This window comes from Ctenopharyngodon idella, chromosome 6, assembly GCF_019924925.1.
Source record: "Ctenopharyngodon idella isolate HZGC_01 chromosome 6, HZGC01, whole genome shotgun sequence".
Taxonomy (NCBI): Eukaryota; Metazoa; Chordata; class Actinopteri; order Cypriniformes; family Xenocyprididae; genus Ctenopharyngodon; species Ctenopharyngodon idella.
The window spans coordinates 29,371,714-29,387,385 of record NC_067225.1 but is presented as its reverse complement, the minus strand read 5'-3'; the positions used below and the strand labels follow the sequence as shown (position 1 = coordinate 29,387,385).

At 35.5% G+C, this 15,672-nt stretch overlaps 1 protein-coding gene across 1 annotated transcript; it reads right to left on the bottom strand.

Moving 5' to 3' along the window:
• Positions 1–204: 204 nt before the first annotated feature.
• On the bottom strand, positions 205–15,426 carry rab22a (RAB22A, member RAS oncogene family). The gene is made up of 7 exons (XM_051898197.1): positions 15,087–15,426; positions 14,240–14,319; positions 12,045–12,126; positions 7,743–7,814; positions 7,154–7,260; positions 4,988–5,097; positions 205–3,756 (listed from the first exon to the last, which is right to left on the bottom strand). The coding sequence occupies exons 1-7, from the start codon at positions 15,120–15,122 to the stop codon at positions 3,653–3,655; spliced, it is 591 nt and encodes a 196-aa protein (XP_051754157.1). The 5' UTR covers positions 15,123–15,426; the 3' UTR covers positions 205–3,652.
• Positions 15,427–15,672: the final 246 nt, after the last annotated feature.

The window sequence follows — 15,672 nt, the reverse complement described above, 5'->3', positions numbered from 1 at the left end:
ATTTATATATATAGCCCATCGACCAGGGCAGGAGAAATTAGCACTGCTGTGAACAGATTCTCAATCCATCTGATCTGCAGGCAGACATCTGGGCCGTTTTTTAAAATTTATTCTTAACTAAAATAAGAGTAACTTGTCTCTGATCACATGAAAATACAAACTAATAAACTCAACGTGTATGTTGATTAAACATAAAAATGGAAATGGATTTGTATCATTTTATTACTAATAAAGAGCTAAACATTTCCCTTTTGCACATTCACAAATTAACAAATGTTATTTTCAAGCCTTCTTTGCATGACAAAACAATAAAAGAGACAAGCTAAATGGCAAAAACAATTAATGATTAGGTTAAATTATTTTGTAAATACTGAATTACAATGGTAAGTAGTGGTAAAGTAATTTACACAATTCATCCAATGTGTGGTATATACAAGGACGTAAAGTACATAATGAGAATTTCACAACTTTCTTAGGGCCAGCCCAAGACTGTTGGCATTTTCTTCCACCAAAACACCACTGCAAACCACACCAGACACTATACTGTCCGACTCAAGTGTAGAATGTAGTTCCATTCAAAGGCATTAATGCAAAGCCTGTGCTCCCCAGCAAGAGGACAAGCAATTCAGAAAGTCCTTTTCAAAAGAATTCAAGAACTTCAACAGGACTAAATGAGACATTTGGTCTCGTTGTGGATCACAGGCTTTGTACAAGACAAACACATAGCTACTCTACAACATTTTGATACCATACATTGCTGAGCTATGTTTCCTTCTTCAATTTGTTTGACATGACATACAGAAAATAAAAAAAATGTAAGGTTCTGATTTGAGTGAAAGATACATTTACTTAGCACAAGGCATATTACAGTCATTGGAAGAATCAATTTGAATCGTTTTCTGTGTAAACATCAATAGAGAATGCTAGGACTGTAATTTTTCCAAGTTGTTTCAACTAGGGTAAAAGACACACAGGAATTTTGAAAAAGTGCATTTTTTTTTCCCCAAGTGTTGTTCCAAGTAATCCCTTTTTATTTTTTTCATTTAACAAGCACAGTGTTCTAAAGGAAAATATTGTTGTGCTAAAATTCATGGATTAACTACAATTACTGTAATAAGTCTATAAATCTCTCTGCTATTATTACTGACAGCACACATTTTGGAGGGGAAAAGTATTATTATTGCACTTGTGAATTCCTGAAAACATCATGGCGCATTGGCAGCACTGCATATAGAATCACAGGATAAAGGATGGGAATTGAAACTCAAGATTGCCCATAATATCCATTCTGATTCACTAAACACATTCTACGACCCCAATAGGCCAATATAACGTCAAAAGCATATGTAATAATATCCATAAAAGTACCATCAAAAGCCACATACTAACTTCTAAAAACAACCGAGATGGTGTCACGTGTTATACTGAAGTGTATTTAGATGAATCACATTTTAAGTACATAAAACTTTGTCATTGTGGGTATTCAGTTGAAAAATTGTAACATATTTGTTTTATATTCACGAATGCAAAAATTGTAACAGATAATGTAAAATTTTGTCTGAATAAACTTAAGTTCGACATGATGTATAGAAAAAGAGCCATTCAACCACATTGTGTTATAATGCTCTTGAATGAATAGTGTGTACATTAATCCAAATCTTTTAAAGGTAAGTTTCTCAGATTGTCAAAAATAAGACTTTTTTTTCTCCCAAATTAAGTCTTGAGAAAACATTTAGGCTGAAAAATTGAGTGACAGCAAAGAAGAGAGTTATTTCATTTGGGGTCAATTCAAAGAAGAATATCTGGTATAGTGTAACTACTTCCTTTTGCTTGTTTTTTTTAAAGGTTTAGAGTTTAGATGTCTTGCTCTTTTTGAAACAAGACTACTTTTCAGATATGCTCCTTTTTTATCCGTGTCCAGATAGTAAAAGCATGTTGGATGTGCAGGCCAAAAGTTATTCAGTGAAAGAATGAGAAAGATGAAAAATGTTTATGAGACAATTAGGGCATTTGGCAAGACCTCACAAAATCACTCAATCCTGTAAAAATGTCATAAAAAGAACAGCAAGGGATCTGAAGAGACCAACTGCCAACTAACACAAATGGTTAAAATGCAATTTCAGAAAGTATTTGGACATAATGCACACTTCACAAAGTCCTGGACAAAAGCCTAAAGCGCATTGTGTACAGAATTCCGGCATTTGGCTCCTTCCCTCGAACATTAAAGTTCTGATATGGAAAACATGTGAAAAGTTGGAATAGTTATCACATCTAACACTTTGAAACTGCTATTCTTGTCAGCAATCTAGAAGACTGGCCAACTTTATCTCAAAGTGTGAGGGTTGAACTTAGCTAATGCCCTGATTATGCACTGCAAGCAGTAACAGCAGTCAGACACTGTAAAACATAAAGTCTATTCTAACTGCTTATTAGTCCAAAAACAGGCTGGATCTGTAGCTAAAAATCTGGCAAAGGAGAACGTGGCTAATTGGAGCAAAAACGTGTTACTATTGTTATCTCGACTTGCATATTAATAAAATATGCAAATGGTTGTGCATCAACATCATTGACCACTGATCTGCTACTACAGGATCCTTACTATGTCACAAAAAAATTGACAAGACTACAAAATTGCAAAGATTTGGCACATTCTGTATTACTTTAAATATAACTTCATGAACTCATCTCAAAATGGTCAAGGCTCAGAAATCTTATGTTAATGCTTATTATTATTGACCAGAAAATCCCAGAGTTATTTTTATCTGTATTTTTAGTACTACCACTGAATTTAATTTTATTTTTTCCTATACAAAATATAGGAAAGACAGAAGCGCACAAAGCTTTATAGCCTATGCAACAGGAATACAACACTGATATTTCTATAATAGTAAATAGTGTGAATGAATCTCATAAAAACATGCCCATGTCATATTTTACCCCCAACATCACAAGAAAAATAACAAGGTCAATTTTTAGGAGCGTTAAAAAAACATCTTAATCCTAACAGACTTTAAATTGACTATGTAAAATATAATTTCAGGCTTACTTTTTCATTTGATTTGAGTGAAATATGACCTGGATATGTATGACAGGTTTCATGAGATTCGCCCATTTATATATTTTTTCTTTTTATCATATATATCAAAGATGTGCAAAAATAGTGAGACAAGAAAGCTGTGGTTGCTTGCATTTGGAGTGCCGAAACTCTTCAAATGTACAGACAGACAGACAATAGCTGTACTTGGAGATTTTTGTAAGAATGAACGAGAGAGAGAGCGAGAGAGAGCAAGAAAGCAAGACAGGACTATATCTGATCTGTTAAGCAGGTGTTTTCTTTGCTGTCTGATTTTGGGCAGTGATCTAGAACAGAAAATGGATCCCCAAGGACATTTGAACGGGGGCTGAAGAGCGGGCAAGATAAGGTACAACAACTGTGTCAGAGCATTTTCGACTTTTCTCAAGCAAGTGACCATTGATTTGGGATTCAGACAGTAAATCTCATTCCATTATTAACTAAACTTCTTATTTGGCTCCAAAAGGAAGTTATTTAACTTCCTCTGTGACATCACATTCTTCAATTGCTATTCTCCTTAGTTACTAATAGAAACAAACAGAGGCTGGAGAAGATCTGGCCAAACTGTTTACGACTGCGTCAGCAGCAAGTACGTTCCCTGGTCGACTCTGATGGTTGGCGACGAAGTTTGAAGCCCTTGACCGCAGACCCGCCATCTGCATCTATAATTGGGATCCTTTGACCTATAAAGGAAATTAAATAAAAATTTAAAAAAAAAAAAAGCATAATGATATTAGCTACGTTTACATGGACATCTATTAATTAATTCTGATTGAAGAATCTGAGCGTAGTGTTTACATGAATGCTAAATAAAGTGATCAGGTTGATGCACGTGTTTATATGTCACAAGCTTAAAATCTGAACAAATTTTTTTTGACATGCTCACACAGCACAAATATAGTTTCACACTGTTTGCGCATACTAACCATTCTTCTGTATTGCTTTTTTTCTTTCTTTTAAAGAGCAGACTTAATATTTATCCATTTCGGGTCCTAATTAGAAAGTGACGAGCACATGAACCATTGTGCTGTGCTGCTTAAGCAGAAAAAACGCCCCTTCCCGCGCCCAAAACAAGGCATCTGTGGATAAGAGTCTGAAACAAGGACTGCTGGGACAATGTCCTGTTCCACTTCACTTGAGTGAAAGGAGAATTTTGACACGACAGTAATTTATGACGCTTCATTTGACAACAACAGCTCGTTCCGTGAGTCATAGGTCATTACGCCATTTCTACGTCATTGCACATGCACAGTACTTTCCAGTTTCGTGTTTCAATCTAAACAAGTGTTTACATGTCCTCTCAATCGGATTGAAAAAAGGTTTAAATCACCCTTTACAATCCAAATGAAATTTTAATCGTATTTGGCAAATTCATTCCGATTGATATGGTTATATGTGACTTTTTTATTCCATCTGTGCTACTAGTCCATTGGATTATTAGGGTCCATGTAAACGCAGCTACTGACAATAAAAAAATATGCATGAGAAAGGAAAAGCAAAAATGATATTCTGTTTCAATGCCTGTACAAAAGTCACAAGCATGGTGTCATGCACCCACAAGAATGCCTGTTCCTTAATGGGGCAACTGCCAAGATCCATGGTAAAAGATCATGTATCCACTGTAACCCATCCACTGCCCTGGGTCCAAGTGGCGAGAACAAGTATCCACAGAAGCACTATTCTCACCACCATCAGGATCAATTATAGATCATGCATTCATTATCATTTTAATAATAAATTGTGTTGCAATAAACAGCAGTCATTAAAACTAAACCTGCCTGATTAACAAGCTCAATCAAGAGAAGATAACATTTAAAATCACAGGGCTCTGAATGAGTGCTTCTAGATTGTTTGTTAAATTGGCCTTGTTAATGACACAATGCACTGATGATGACTAGTTAGAATTATACTCACTTATCTGAATGAAGACCTCATTGATGTTAATGGCATTTTTGGCACTGGTTTCAACAAATATGGCATGAATGGAGTCAGCATAGTCCTTGGCGTCCTTCTCTGTAACCTCTCTGGAAAACAAAAGAGTGGAGTAACAAATGTGAGTAAAACAGAGCAGTAGCTTATTTTACAACTCTAATACCACACTAATAATTAATCCGTTTCATAAATTAAGAATTCTGACATTTTCAAAACTCTCAAAAAGTGTGGCATGTTATTATTATTCCGGAGACTAGAAGGATTTAAACAGATACCGTGGTTGAGTGAGAGACTATTTGAGTGAGATGAACCTTGGCAAGCTCATGTATTTTTTTGTGATGGTGGTGTATAACTAACACATTGGAGGATGTTGGAGGTAAACTATTGTGTGCTGGTTCTCTGTGCACCTGTCACCTGATCACAGGTGCTGATCAGATTGCACCAGTGCTACACATATCAGGCCGGTCACACTGACAATGGATCAATTTTCCATTGACGCTTTGCTCTCTTAGATTAACCGCCAAGGCGGTGATGTTTTCTTTTAACATTTCGATCAACTAGATTTTTGTTTGTTTCTTGTGAAAAAGCCACTGCCACCATGCTAAAGTGTTGTAGTTGGTTGCCAGGGTGGGGTTGTGGTTGCTAGGGTGTTCCGAGTGGTTGCATGCCAACCATAGATATATAAGGGGTCCTTAAATGAAAAACTATGAGATTTTTGCCTGCTTTCTCCACCAAGTGGAGCATGAGCAAATGTAAAGGCCTGACATACTTCAAGCAAAATCGAAGAATGAACTGATGTGGCGTAATTTCGCATAAAATCAGGCCAAAACAAAGTTCATTTTAGGAATTCGAAACAGCTTGACAAAGTGGAACTTTACGGCAAAGTTTGTTAGGGCTGGTAAACTCCTTTCTATTACCATTGGTCCGTGGCGATTACGTAATAGATAGGTGTGCGCAGAGGCTCCGCCTTCTTTTACATGGAAATCTTTTCCGGTTCATTTCTTCTGTTCAGTCTGTCAAGGTCAGACATCCTTGAGTTAAAACATGAACACACTAGAGAGCTGCTGTATAATAAATAATGAAGTTGTACTCCTGATGAAACGAGACACTGACACTGTTTTTCATGCTTTATACAGTAAAGCTGCTTAATTTTAATCTATTGTATAAAGTGCTATATAAATAAACGTGACGTGACTTTACTAGTGTGCCGATTTGCAGAGCTCGTGCAAACATATCCACGTTGCCAAAAAAAAAATGCTTGCTGTTTTCTCGGTTTTGTTGTGTGTTTATTTTGTTATTGAGTGGAAAGTGCACAGCACATATTTACATATTCACCTAAACGGCGCTCTCAGCAGAGTGAACGTCGTCGGATGTTCGCTAAAAGTATATCACTGGTCACGTATTTCGAAATTTGTTTTACCCCTAAGCGAAGAACAAAAAAGAACTTTGTGGTGAGTATATCGGGGCTTAATGCTTTTTAGCTTTTAATTAATATAATTTGAAATAGTATTAAGGTTTGCAAGTAGGGGTAATGTTATCAGTAATATTTCCATGATGACAGTTTTTGAAAGCAACAGATTTTTTACATTTGGAGCAAACCTCTTAAACTTGAAGCAAAAAATATGTAAAGAAACAATGATGGCTGTGGATCACCGAGAACAGCACCAGTTGTGCTAGAAAAAGAAATATCTAATCTTTATGTGCCAGACAGAACAATTGCAAGAATTTTCCCTGATATTTATTGCCTGAATGGCTTGCGGTGTGATCGCTATTCCTCAGATTCAATGTCTCGGTCTTTATGGTTTCGAGAAGTAAAATACAACCGCAATGACAGCCGACTAACACTGCCAAAGAAAGCAATGGTGAACCAAGACATATCATTGGACCTGTGGGAAGAGTGAAGCAATTTAAAGTGGAAAGATAAATTACAGACCACTGAAGAGTGGATTTCTTTTTCATCACAAGTTATGCTTATGGTAACGGTACGTGTGCAAGCTTGTTTTCAATGAGTCGAGACAAGTTGACAGCAAATATGTGGGTCTTTTCCCAACGTCAAATTGAGTTGACAGCCACTGCGGGTGCATCCCTTCAAGCTGAATAGAGATGACAGGATGTGAAGACTTTTGTGGCAAGGACGGTGGAATTCACCTGGCATCGGAGAGATCACATTTGTTGCCAGCGATAGCCACCACTATGTTGGGTGGTCCATGCTGGCGAAGCTCCTTTACCCAGTTCTTCAACGTCTGGAATGATTCCTGAGTGAGAGATGAAGAGATCCTTACGATAAGCAATGCTTATACATCATAATAAGACTTTTAGTTCATTATCTACTTCCCCTCATGTTGCTTGAAACCTGTGTGGTCACATTTATTTAGTTGAAAACAAAATGAGTCACCTAGCAGACTGTCCAAGCTGCTCTCTTCCATTAATTGAACAAAAATACAAAAAACCCATAAAAGTAGTCTATATGACTTGTGCACTATATTTCAAGTCTTCTAAAGCCATATGATAGCTTTGTGTGAGGAACAGACTGACATTTAACCCGCTATCCACTGAAAGTCTTACCTCAGCCCATAACTCCTTTAGTGTTCCATGGAAAAAAAACGATCTTACGTAGTTCGAGTGACATGAAGTTGAGTAGATGATGACAGAACTTTCATTTTTGGGTGAAATATGCCTTTAATAGCTTTACCAGCAGAAAGATTTGTGTAGTATTAATGAAGAAATGTTTCATTACCTCTTTAGTGATGTCATACACAATGATAGCTGCAGCAGAGCCCCTGTAGTACATGGGAGCCAGGGCACGAAACTAAGAGAGAAAAAGATAACATGCAGATGTGTGAGAAAAATAATGGCCGGTGCTTTAAAAAAAAAATGGAAAAAAGCAAGGCTTAATCATCAATGATAATAACCGAAATCCCTTCTTAGGGGCCGAGCGGGCGATCCCAACCTGCGTATGCTTATTTTCAGAGCTTTGAAAGAATTTGTACGCTTTGGCAGAGGTCTCCTTCAAGTTTCATGCCGAATTAAATGGACAACTCAAACACAAACAAACGCATGTTATTCTAACTTGTTCATTTCAAACAGAACAAACAGGCAGCGGTTAGGGGAACCCACAATGAAAAACCATACACGTGAGCCACCGTTAAAACCTAAAGGAGAATTGTGTTTCAGATGGCCATGCCAAGGAGGCTTGAGTAGAGGAACTGCACTGAAAGGCATATCAACACATGTGGGAGCCATCAGGGGAAAGATGAGCGCAACGTGTCAGAAGAAGTTAGCGTTTAATCATTATAAAATAGCATAGTTGGGTTGTTTGACCCCGGTATTCAAAAAAAGGCTCCGATTAATAAAAACAAGCTGGATCCAGTATGCCATTCCACTGAAAAAAAAAAAAAAAAAAAAACCTAAAAGGGGTGAAAAGTGCATTATAAAATGAATGATTAAGAGAGAGAGTAGAGAAAGAAGACATGATGAGAAACCCTGGCAGGTTCTTTTTTTTTTTTTTGCATACTTTCTAAAGTTTATGTTTAAATTTGTGAAATAATCTTAAAATCAAATACACAGTTTAAAATTTTTTTTTTTTTTTTGCCAAATTCACAGTTTTGGTTAAAGGTTATGAGCTGCAAATTGGTGCACATTAACATGTTTGTGCTCATTAACAGTGTGTTTCATGAGCTGCTAACAGTTTACCATCAATACGAGTGAACACAGCAAAATGCATAATTGTACATAAATTGTAAATAATATACAGAGGCCCCAAAACCACTTGGACCCTAAAGCCTGTGGTGCACAATTGGTTTTGCTGATCAATGCATCAGTAGTGAAATCAATTATTTAACTATTATTAATAACTATACTCTACAAATTAATTTATACAACGTTTATTGTTTAATTTATACAAATGCTGAATATACACTAGATTTAAGTTAAGACAAAAGGTCAGAGCTCTGCTTAATCCATCTTTTTCGCCAATAAAATGAATAAATCAAGTTTGACTGACACAGTTTCTCACATTTATAGCTGTTTTTGGCAAAGTTTGCTGCACAAGGAAGAGGAAACGCTTCAGTTTAGCTTTTGACTAAAATTGCAGGATGTCTACTTAGACATATCCCAGGATTCCAGACTGTGTGGTCCCTCTCCAACTCTTCTCCTGCATTTTCTCTCATCCAACTTCCTCCAGTCACTCACTACCTCTTCAAATGTATTTTGCCGTGATGTCGACTATTAAGACCCCATGAAATCACTTTACTAGCTATATGGAAATTTTTCTGCCCATTTTGTATCAACTGTTTAAAGTTTGGGGTCAATAAGATTCTTTAATGTTCTTAAAATAAGTTGCTTATGCTCACCAAGTCTGCATTTATTTGATTAAAAATACAGTAATTTTAATACGTTTTAAAATGTAATTTATTTCTGTGATGGCAAAGCTGAATATTCAGCATCATTACTCCAGTCTTTCATTGTCACATGATCCTTCAGAAATCATAATATGCCAATTTGGTGTTCAAGAAACATTTTGTATAATTATTTATTTGAAATAATTTTTTTGCAACAATGTAATGCAATATAGTCTTTACGGTAACTTTTGATTAATTTAACTCTTTTCCAGCCAGCGTTTCTTTTAAAGAGTTGCCAGCCACCGCCAACATTTTTGATAATTTTCACAAAATTTTAATAGCCCCCAGAATATTTTGTTGTATGAACATCTGAACATGCAATATATCAAAAGAATAAACAGAGCCTTTGCTTTTAAACAAACAAACAAACAAACAAACAAACAAAAACCCTGTTTTATTGTAGCTTTACACATTCTTTTTTTCAATCAACATTCGAATTTGGGAAAGTTTCATAAAAAAAGCAACATTTTGAACAAAAAGCTGAGAAAATCACGCTTTTTTCAAAGACTACAATGTGCATAAGCAATGCTTTTATCATTTGTTTCCACTCCTTTTTTGCCTGTGTTTTGATACGGAGATTCTGTACTCTTTCAGAAGATGTGTAATAGCGCCCCCTACCGTATAGCAGTGAAAACACGGAAAGCTGGAAAATCCTGTCAATGGCAGGGAAAGAGTTAATGCACCCCCAAAACCACTATATCAAAAAGTACAAAACAAGTCATGTTTCTACAATGCTGTTCTAAAAAGCAATGTGTCAGATAATTATCTAATCACGAGCTTGACAGCCAGTGAAAAGCCTGATCACAGCTCCCGGTGCAGTACAGGAATCTATGGACAGAACTGTCTTCTCTTCACAAAATCACAATAGAGCTTGAAGTAAGAAGAGAAAGAAGAAAGACACTAAGAGGCAGGAAGGAAGGGAGAGAGAGAGATTCTGGCTTCAGTTGTTGTTGTTCTCAAACTCCTATCTCTGACAAGGCCTAACATTTCATCCCATCAGGTTCTGGAGCATCCCGAACAAAGAAAAGCAAAGAAAACTTGACCTCTTTAACCACTCAAAGGCCAAGATGATGAACTTGCACCATCTTTACCGGTGGGAATACATCAAAGCGCTAAACAGGACCAGATGAGGGTAAAGAGGCTCGATAAGTCAGACTTTCCCATGTGTTCAGTCCTTCATATGCAATAGGAGCCAGATATCTAAGACAGATTTTTTGTTATAAATTATATTACCAGCAAAACAATTTGAGTGAATATTGGGTATATGTGGCCTTGTCTGTTTTGTACCATGGATTGAATGTGACAAACCCCAAAAATTTGTTACAGTTGACCGGAAACTTCCCAGCTTTTCAGACTGTGCATAAAAAGAGAAGCAATTCCTTAAAGAGATAGTTCACCCAAAAATGAAAATCATCCCATGATTTACTCACCCTCAAGCCATTCTAAGTGTATATGACTATCTTCTTCTAGACAAATACAATCTGAGTTATATTAAATAATATCCTGGCTCTTCCAAGCTTTATAATGGTAGGGAATGAATGGGGCATTGTATCTGAAGCCCAAAAAAGTGCATCCATCCATCATAAAAGTCATCCACACTGATTCAAGGGGTTAATAAAGGCCTTCTGAAGCGAAGTGATGGGATTTGTAAGAAAAATATCCATATTTAAAACTTTATATAATATCTAGCTTCTGGCAAACGGCCGTATGCATCGAGTTATGGTGGAAGAGTAAGCTCTGACACAACGCATGACGTATTGACGAACGTGGAAGCGCAGAGGATAGAGCAAAACAAGACACCGGTCACAAATTTAACGATAATTTAAAAAAAAAAAATGTCTGAGGATTTCGATATAAGAGGAGCTTAGTTATTATAGTTTATAAAGCTAGTTATTATAGTTTATAAAGTTTTAAATATGGATATTTTTCTTACAAAAACCTAAAGCTTTGCTTTAGAAGGCCTGTATTAACCCCCTGGAGTCATACTTTTATGATGGAGGGATGCACTATTTTGCCCTTCAAAATACAACGCCCCATTCATAAAACTTGGAAAAGCCAGGATATTTTTTTAATATATCTCTGATTGTGTTCGTCTGAAAGAGAAATGTCATATACAATCTAGGATGGCTTGAGGGTGAGTAAATCATGGGGTAATTTTCATTTTTGGGTGAGCTATCACTTTAACACTTGGTATGATACTATTTTTTTTTTTAACAGCTTGTGTGGGCCGCTTGGCATTCTACATTTAGCTTCACATAACATCACAGACAAACATGAGAGGAGATCATATTCCAAACAGCCTCAAGACTGCCGTCAAATCATGAGTGGTGATAAACATTTCAAACTATGAGATGTCACCTGTACACTTCAGCTGCCTCTCCTAACGTAGAATGTTATAGGGGAGAATAGCGTTTATAGCAATATAAAGAAAACCCCTTTCGAATGACATTAAACTCTCTCTCCCTCAAATGTATACGCTTGCATAAAGATAAGAGAAGTGCATGCAATACTGCCCCCTGTCTGAACTATAAAGACACTGCAAAAACAGAAAGTGAAACAGAGTAAACATTGTATTTAATGGCTGTCAGCTTGTATATGCGTCATCCCAGTGAGTGTGTAGTGATTGTTGCTGTGTTTACCCTTTCTTGTCCTGCTGTGTCCCATATGAGGAATTTGTGAAGCTCATTTTGGTACTGCACAGTCTTTGTCATAAACGATGCCCTGAAAATAAAATGGACATGATCAATAATAATATTAAGCATACACTATACAAATAGGTCTACATGGAATCTGACATCTGCAGATCTCATTTATTAATTATTTTGGCAAATTTGACAATGCATTCAGCTGCCAATAAGACTCTATGCTTTGTTTAATACATTTTTACCATATTTAAATCCCCCACAATCCAAATAATAAATTAAGAAAATGTGTAGATGATGTCATGTGGACCTATTTATAGACATCTTTACAAAGTTTACAATTGTCTTGCCAGGTGAAGATACACACAACGCAAACACATGTTTGTCATTATCTTATGTCCTTTACATGTGTTGTTATGCCCCTGTAAATTTAAAAATCAGGTTTTCTGTTATGCATTGAAGCGTCAATTAGAATTGGTTGATATAACTGTATGCAACCATTTTTTTTAGGGCTGGGATTCGATTTGATTTTGATTCTCAAGCTTGAACTTCGATTCAATTCAATATCGATTAATTGGGGTCTATCAGGTACAAATTCAGGTACAGGTACAAATCTCTCTCAACTAATACTGTAAACTATACCCCAGTTAGTCACTATAATATTAAAGATTAAAATTAACTGATTTGTGGGCTATTTACATTTAAATTACACATAAGAAAGCTTTTATAATAACAACATTATACTAATAAATCTTTAATGACATGTTTTCCTTTAAATATAAACATTTAAATAGGGGTTGGGTTGTCATAAAAACATGACATTTATTCAAACATGCATTAAGTATTGAAGAACAGGTTAAGCAAAAATACATGAATAGGCAATATAGTGAATATTTAGTTAAATGCTCCTCTCTTGAGTTATTTTTCTAGCTAACTATCAAATTTTTGGACATTTAATGGCTTTTCTGAGGTAAATGTCACCTACCGACAAAATCATAAATCAGCACCTTTGAATGTAACATTACATGACATTGTTTCCGTGGATGAAACACTGACTGAGTTACTACTAAGTGACATGATACAGATTTCGCTAAGTTGTACTGTATCTTTTAACATACCTTCTGATGTTCATTCATGTTTTTTTTTCGTGCCATAACGTAGTAAAGCAGAAGAGATTATCAGTTAACGTGCGCTTCGTGCTGCCATTTCGTTTGAACTGAAGCGCTACCAAAACGGTATTTATTGCTTAAATTTCATAATAAAATTGACAGAATTTGAAAGCTGAGAAATTGTTTCATGCCAGAAGTAACAAAGCACAAAACTTATTACATTTTATTGAATAGGAGACGCGCTACAAGACTTTGTTCATTCATCATCTGAAAACAGCAGACTAAAAGATCGATTCTTGGGATTTAACAATCGATACTGATTCTTAAAAATGAGAATGGATTAAAATTGAGAATCTATATTTTTAACCCAATTTTTGACTAGTAAAACTGTGTTATTGATTTACAGGAGTTGAATTATAGTTGCATAATTTCCAGCTATTATTGCAAGATTATAAATATAATGATTTCATTGTAATATGTTTGTACAGAAAACTAAAGCTCAGAAAAACAAGATTTCCTTTTTAGCAATATTACCATCACTTGTGGGCCAGCAGGGGACTGAATGGCCCACAAATGACTGGCCTGACTGGGACAGCAGAAAAATCTTTATTGTTGAGCCCTGAAATGTGTGTCAATTGAATTTAGACCTGTGTAACTCAATTAAAAGGGGTCACACATTATACAATCAATGCTGAATATTAAATCATTTAAAGGAATGAGAATCTGTACTAAATTCAGACTTATCAGCACCAGCAGGGCAGCTAGTCTAACTAGTCTCAGATGCAGGTTAACAGATCTTGTTTTCTTATTTAAGATATTGAATTATTATTATATTCATAACATTACTAAAACTCAAGATTTTTTTTTTTTTTTTTTGATACAATGCAACCTGACATTAATCCTAGGAAATTGCAACACACTAAGTATCAATTTGTTTTGCCTGAAACAGCTACTGTTTCAGTGCATGTCACGGCTTGCTGTGTTTGCCATGTGCCAATACTTCAAAACTTGTTTTTTTCTTATTTTTACAGTGCATCACAGTCAGCTTGATCTCCCTGTAAGCATGTTTTGCAGTGAGCTTACCCAATTGTGGGATTAATGTTGGGATCAAAACTATCCTCCACAAACCTCCACACAATACTTGACTTTCCAACTCCTGTATCCTAAGACACAAGATAAAAATCAGTAACAAAACACAAATTAATATGTGTGTGTCAGCATATATACATATATATATATATATATATATATATATGTGTATGTATGTGTATGTGTAATATATATATATATATGTATGGTGTCTTATTAAACATAATTCACTTTTGATGTGTTTTTCCATAATCAAAAAGATAAACATTAAAAATGTATAGATTTGTATTTTGCCAAATGTTCTGAATATAAGGTCAAAACTGCATGTATAATAAAACAATCAATATAGCTAATTAGAAAAAAGAAAAGACGTTTATATAAAGCATAGAATGTCACACTGCAGGACTCTCCCGTTTACAGATCACATGGCTAAACTTACACATTTATTATCAATATTTGAGTAAATATACTGTAATAGTGAAAAATTGTGTCAAATTAAATGCTTATGCAAGACGATTTGATTTGACAACACTAGCTGACCTATGCAGTAAATACATCCCATATGTATCTACTGAAACAAAATGTAACTCTCTAGATATTTAACATTCACTTCTGAATGGGTGGTTAAATACGTCATCAGCCCACAAATGTTACTGTAATACTTAAGAGACCACCAAAGCTTGCACAACAGTAAAAACCACTGACATTTTATTGCAAGTTATTGCATACAATAACACAGTGATGATCGATTATCAACAGAGAAATAAAAACATAAAACATACACCAAAACTGCAATCCATAATAACAACGTCGAGTCGTAAAAAGTGAACATAAATCTTACCCCAAGAAGGCATACTTTCAACTCTCTTAGCGACATGTTGACCTCCAAACTAATGAAAACTTCCCAATCATTCCAAATAGTTTCATAAACCTGATCAGCAACTATTTCTATTTGACGCAAAAAAAACAACAACACACACAGTCTCTATCTATACACTAGTGTCTGATATCCACTGCTTTGCAAAGGTATAAGAAGCCGACGTGGAATACTGACATAACGCGTAGAGCTTATAATAATATGAGGACTGAGATGTTATTAATGATCGATTAGTTGCGATATTAGCTGCTCGCTGATCGCCATCTTGAACTCCGGTTGACGAGTCTAGTTATGGGAAGTCATTCCGGCGAATCGGTTCTTTCGAACTGTTCCTTCGTTTCAGCAACGTAATTACGTCATCACGTGGACAAATATAAATATTACACGCTAAAAAACAAAACAAAAAAAAAACAAGACCGCAAGTGTGGGTCATTGACAGAAAAAAAATAATAATAAAAATAAAAAAAATATTACACGCTTAAATAAAGCCCTATCGGGCATACAAATGGCTGCTTTTACACATTCTATTATGTTTTAATATCAATAGTGT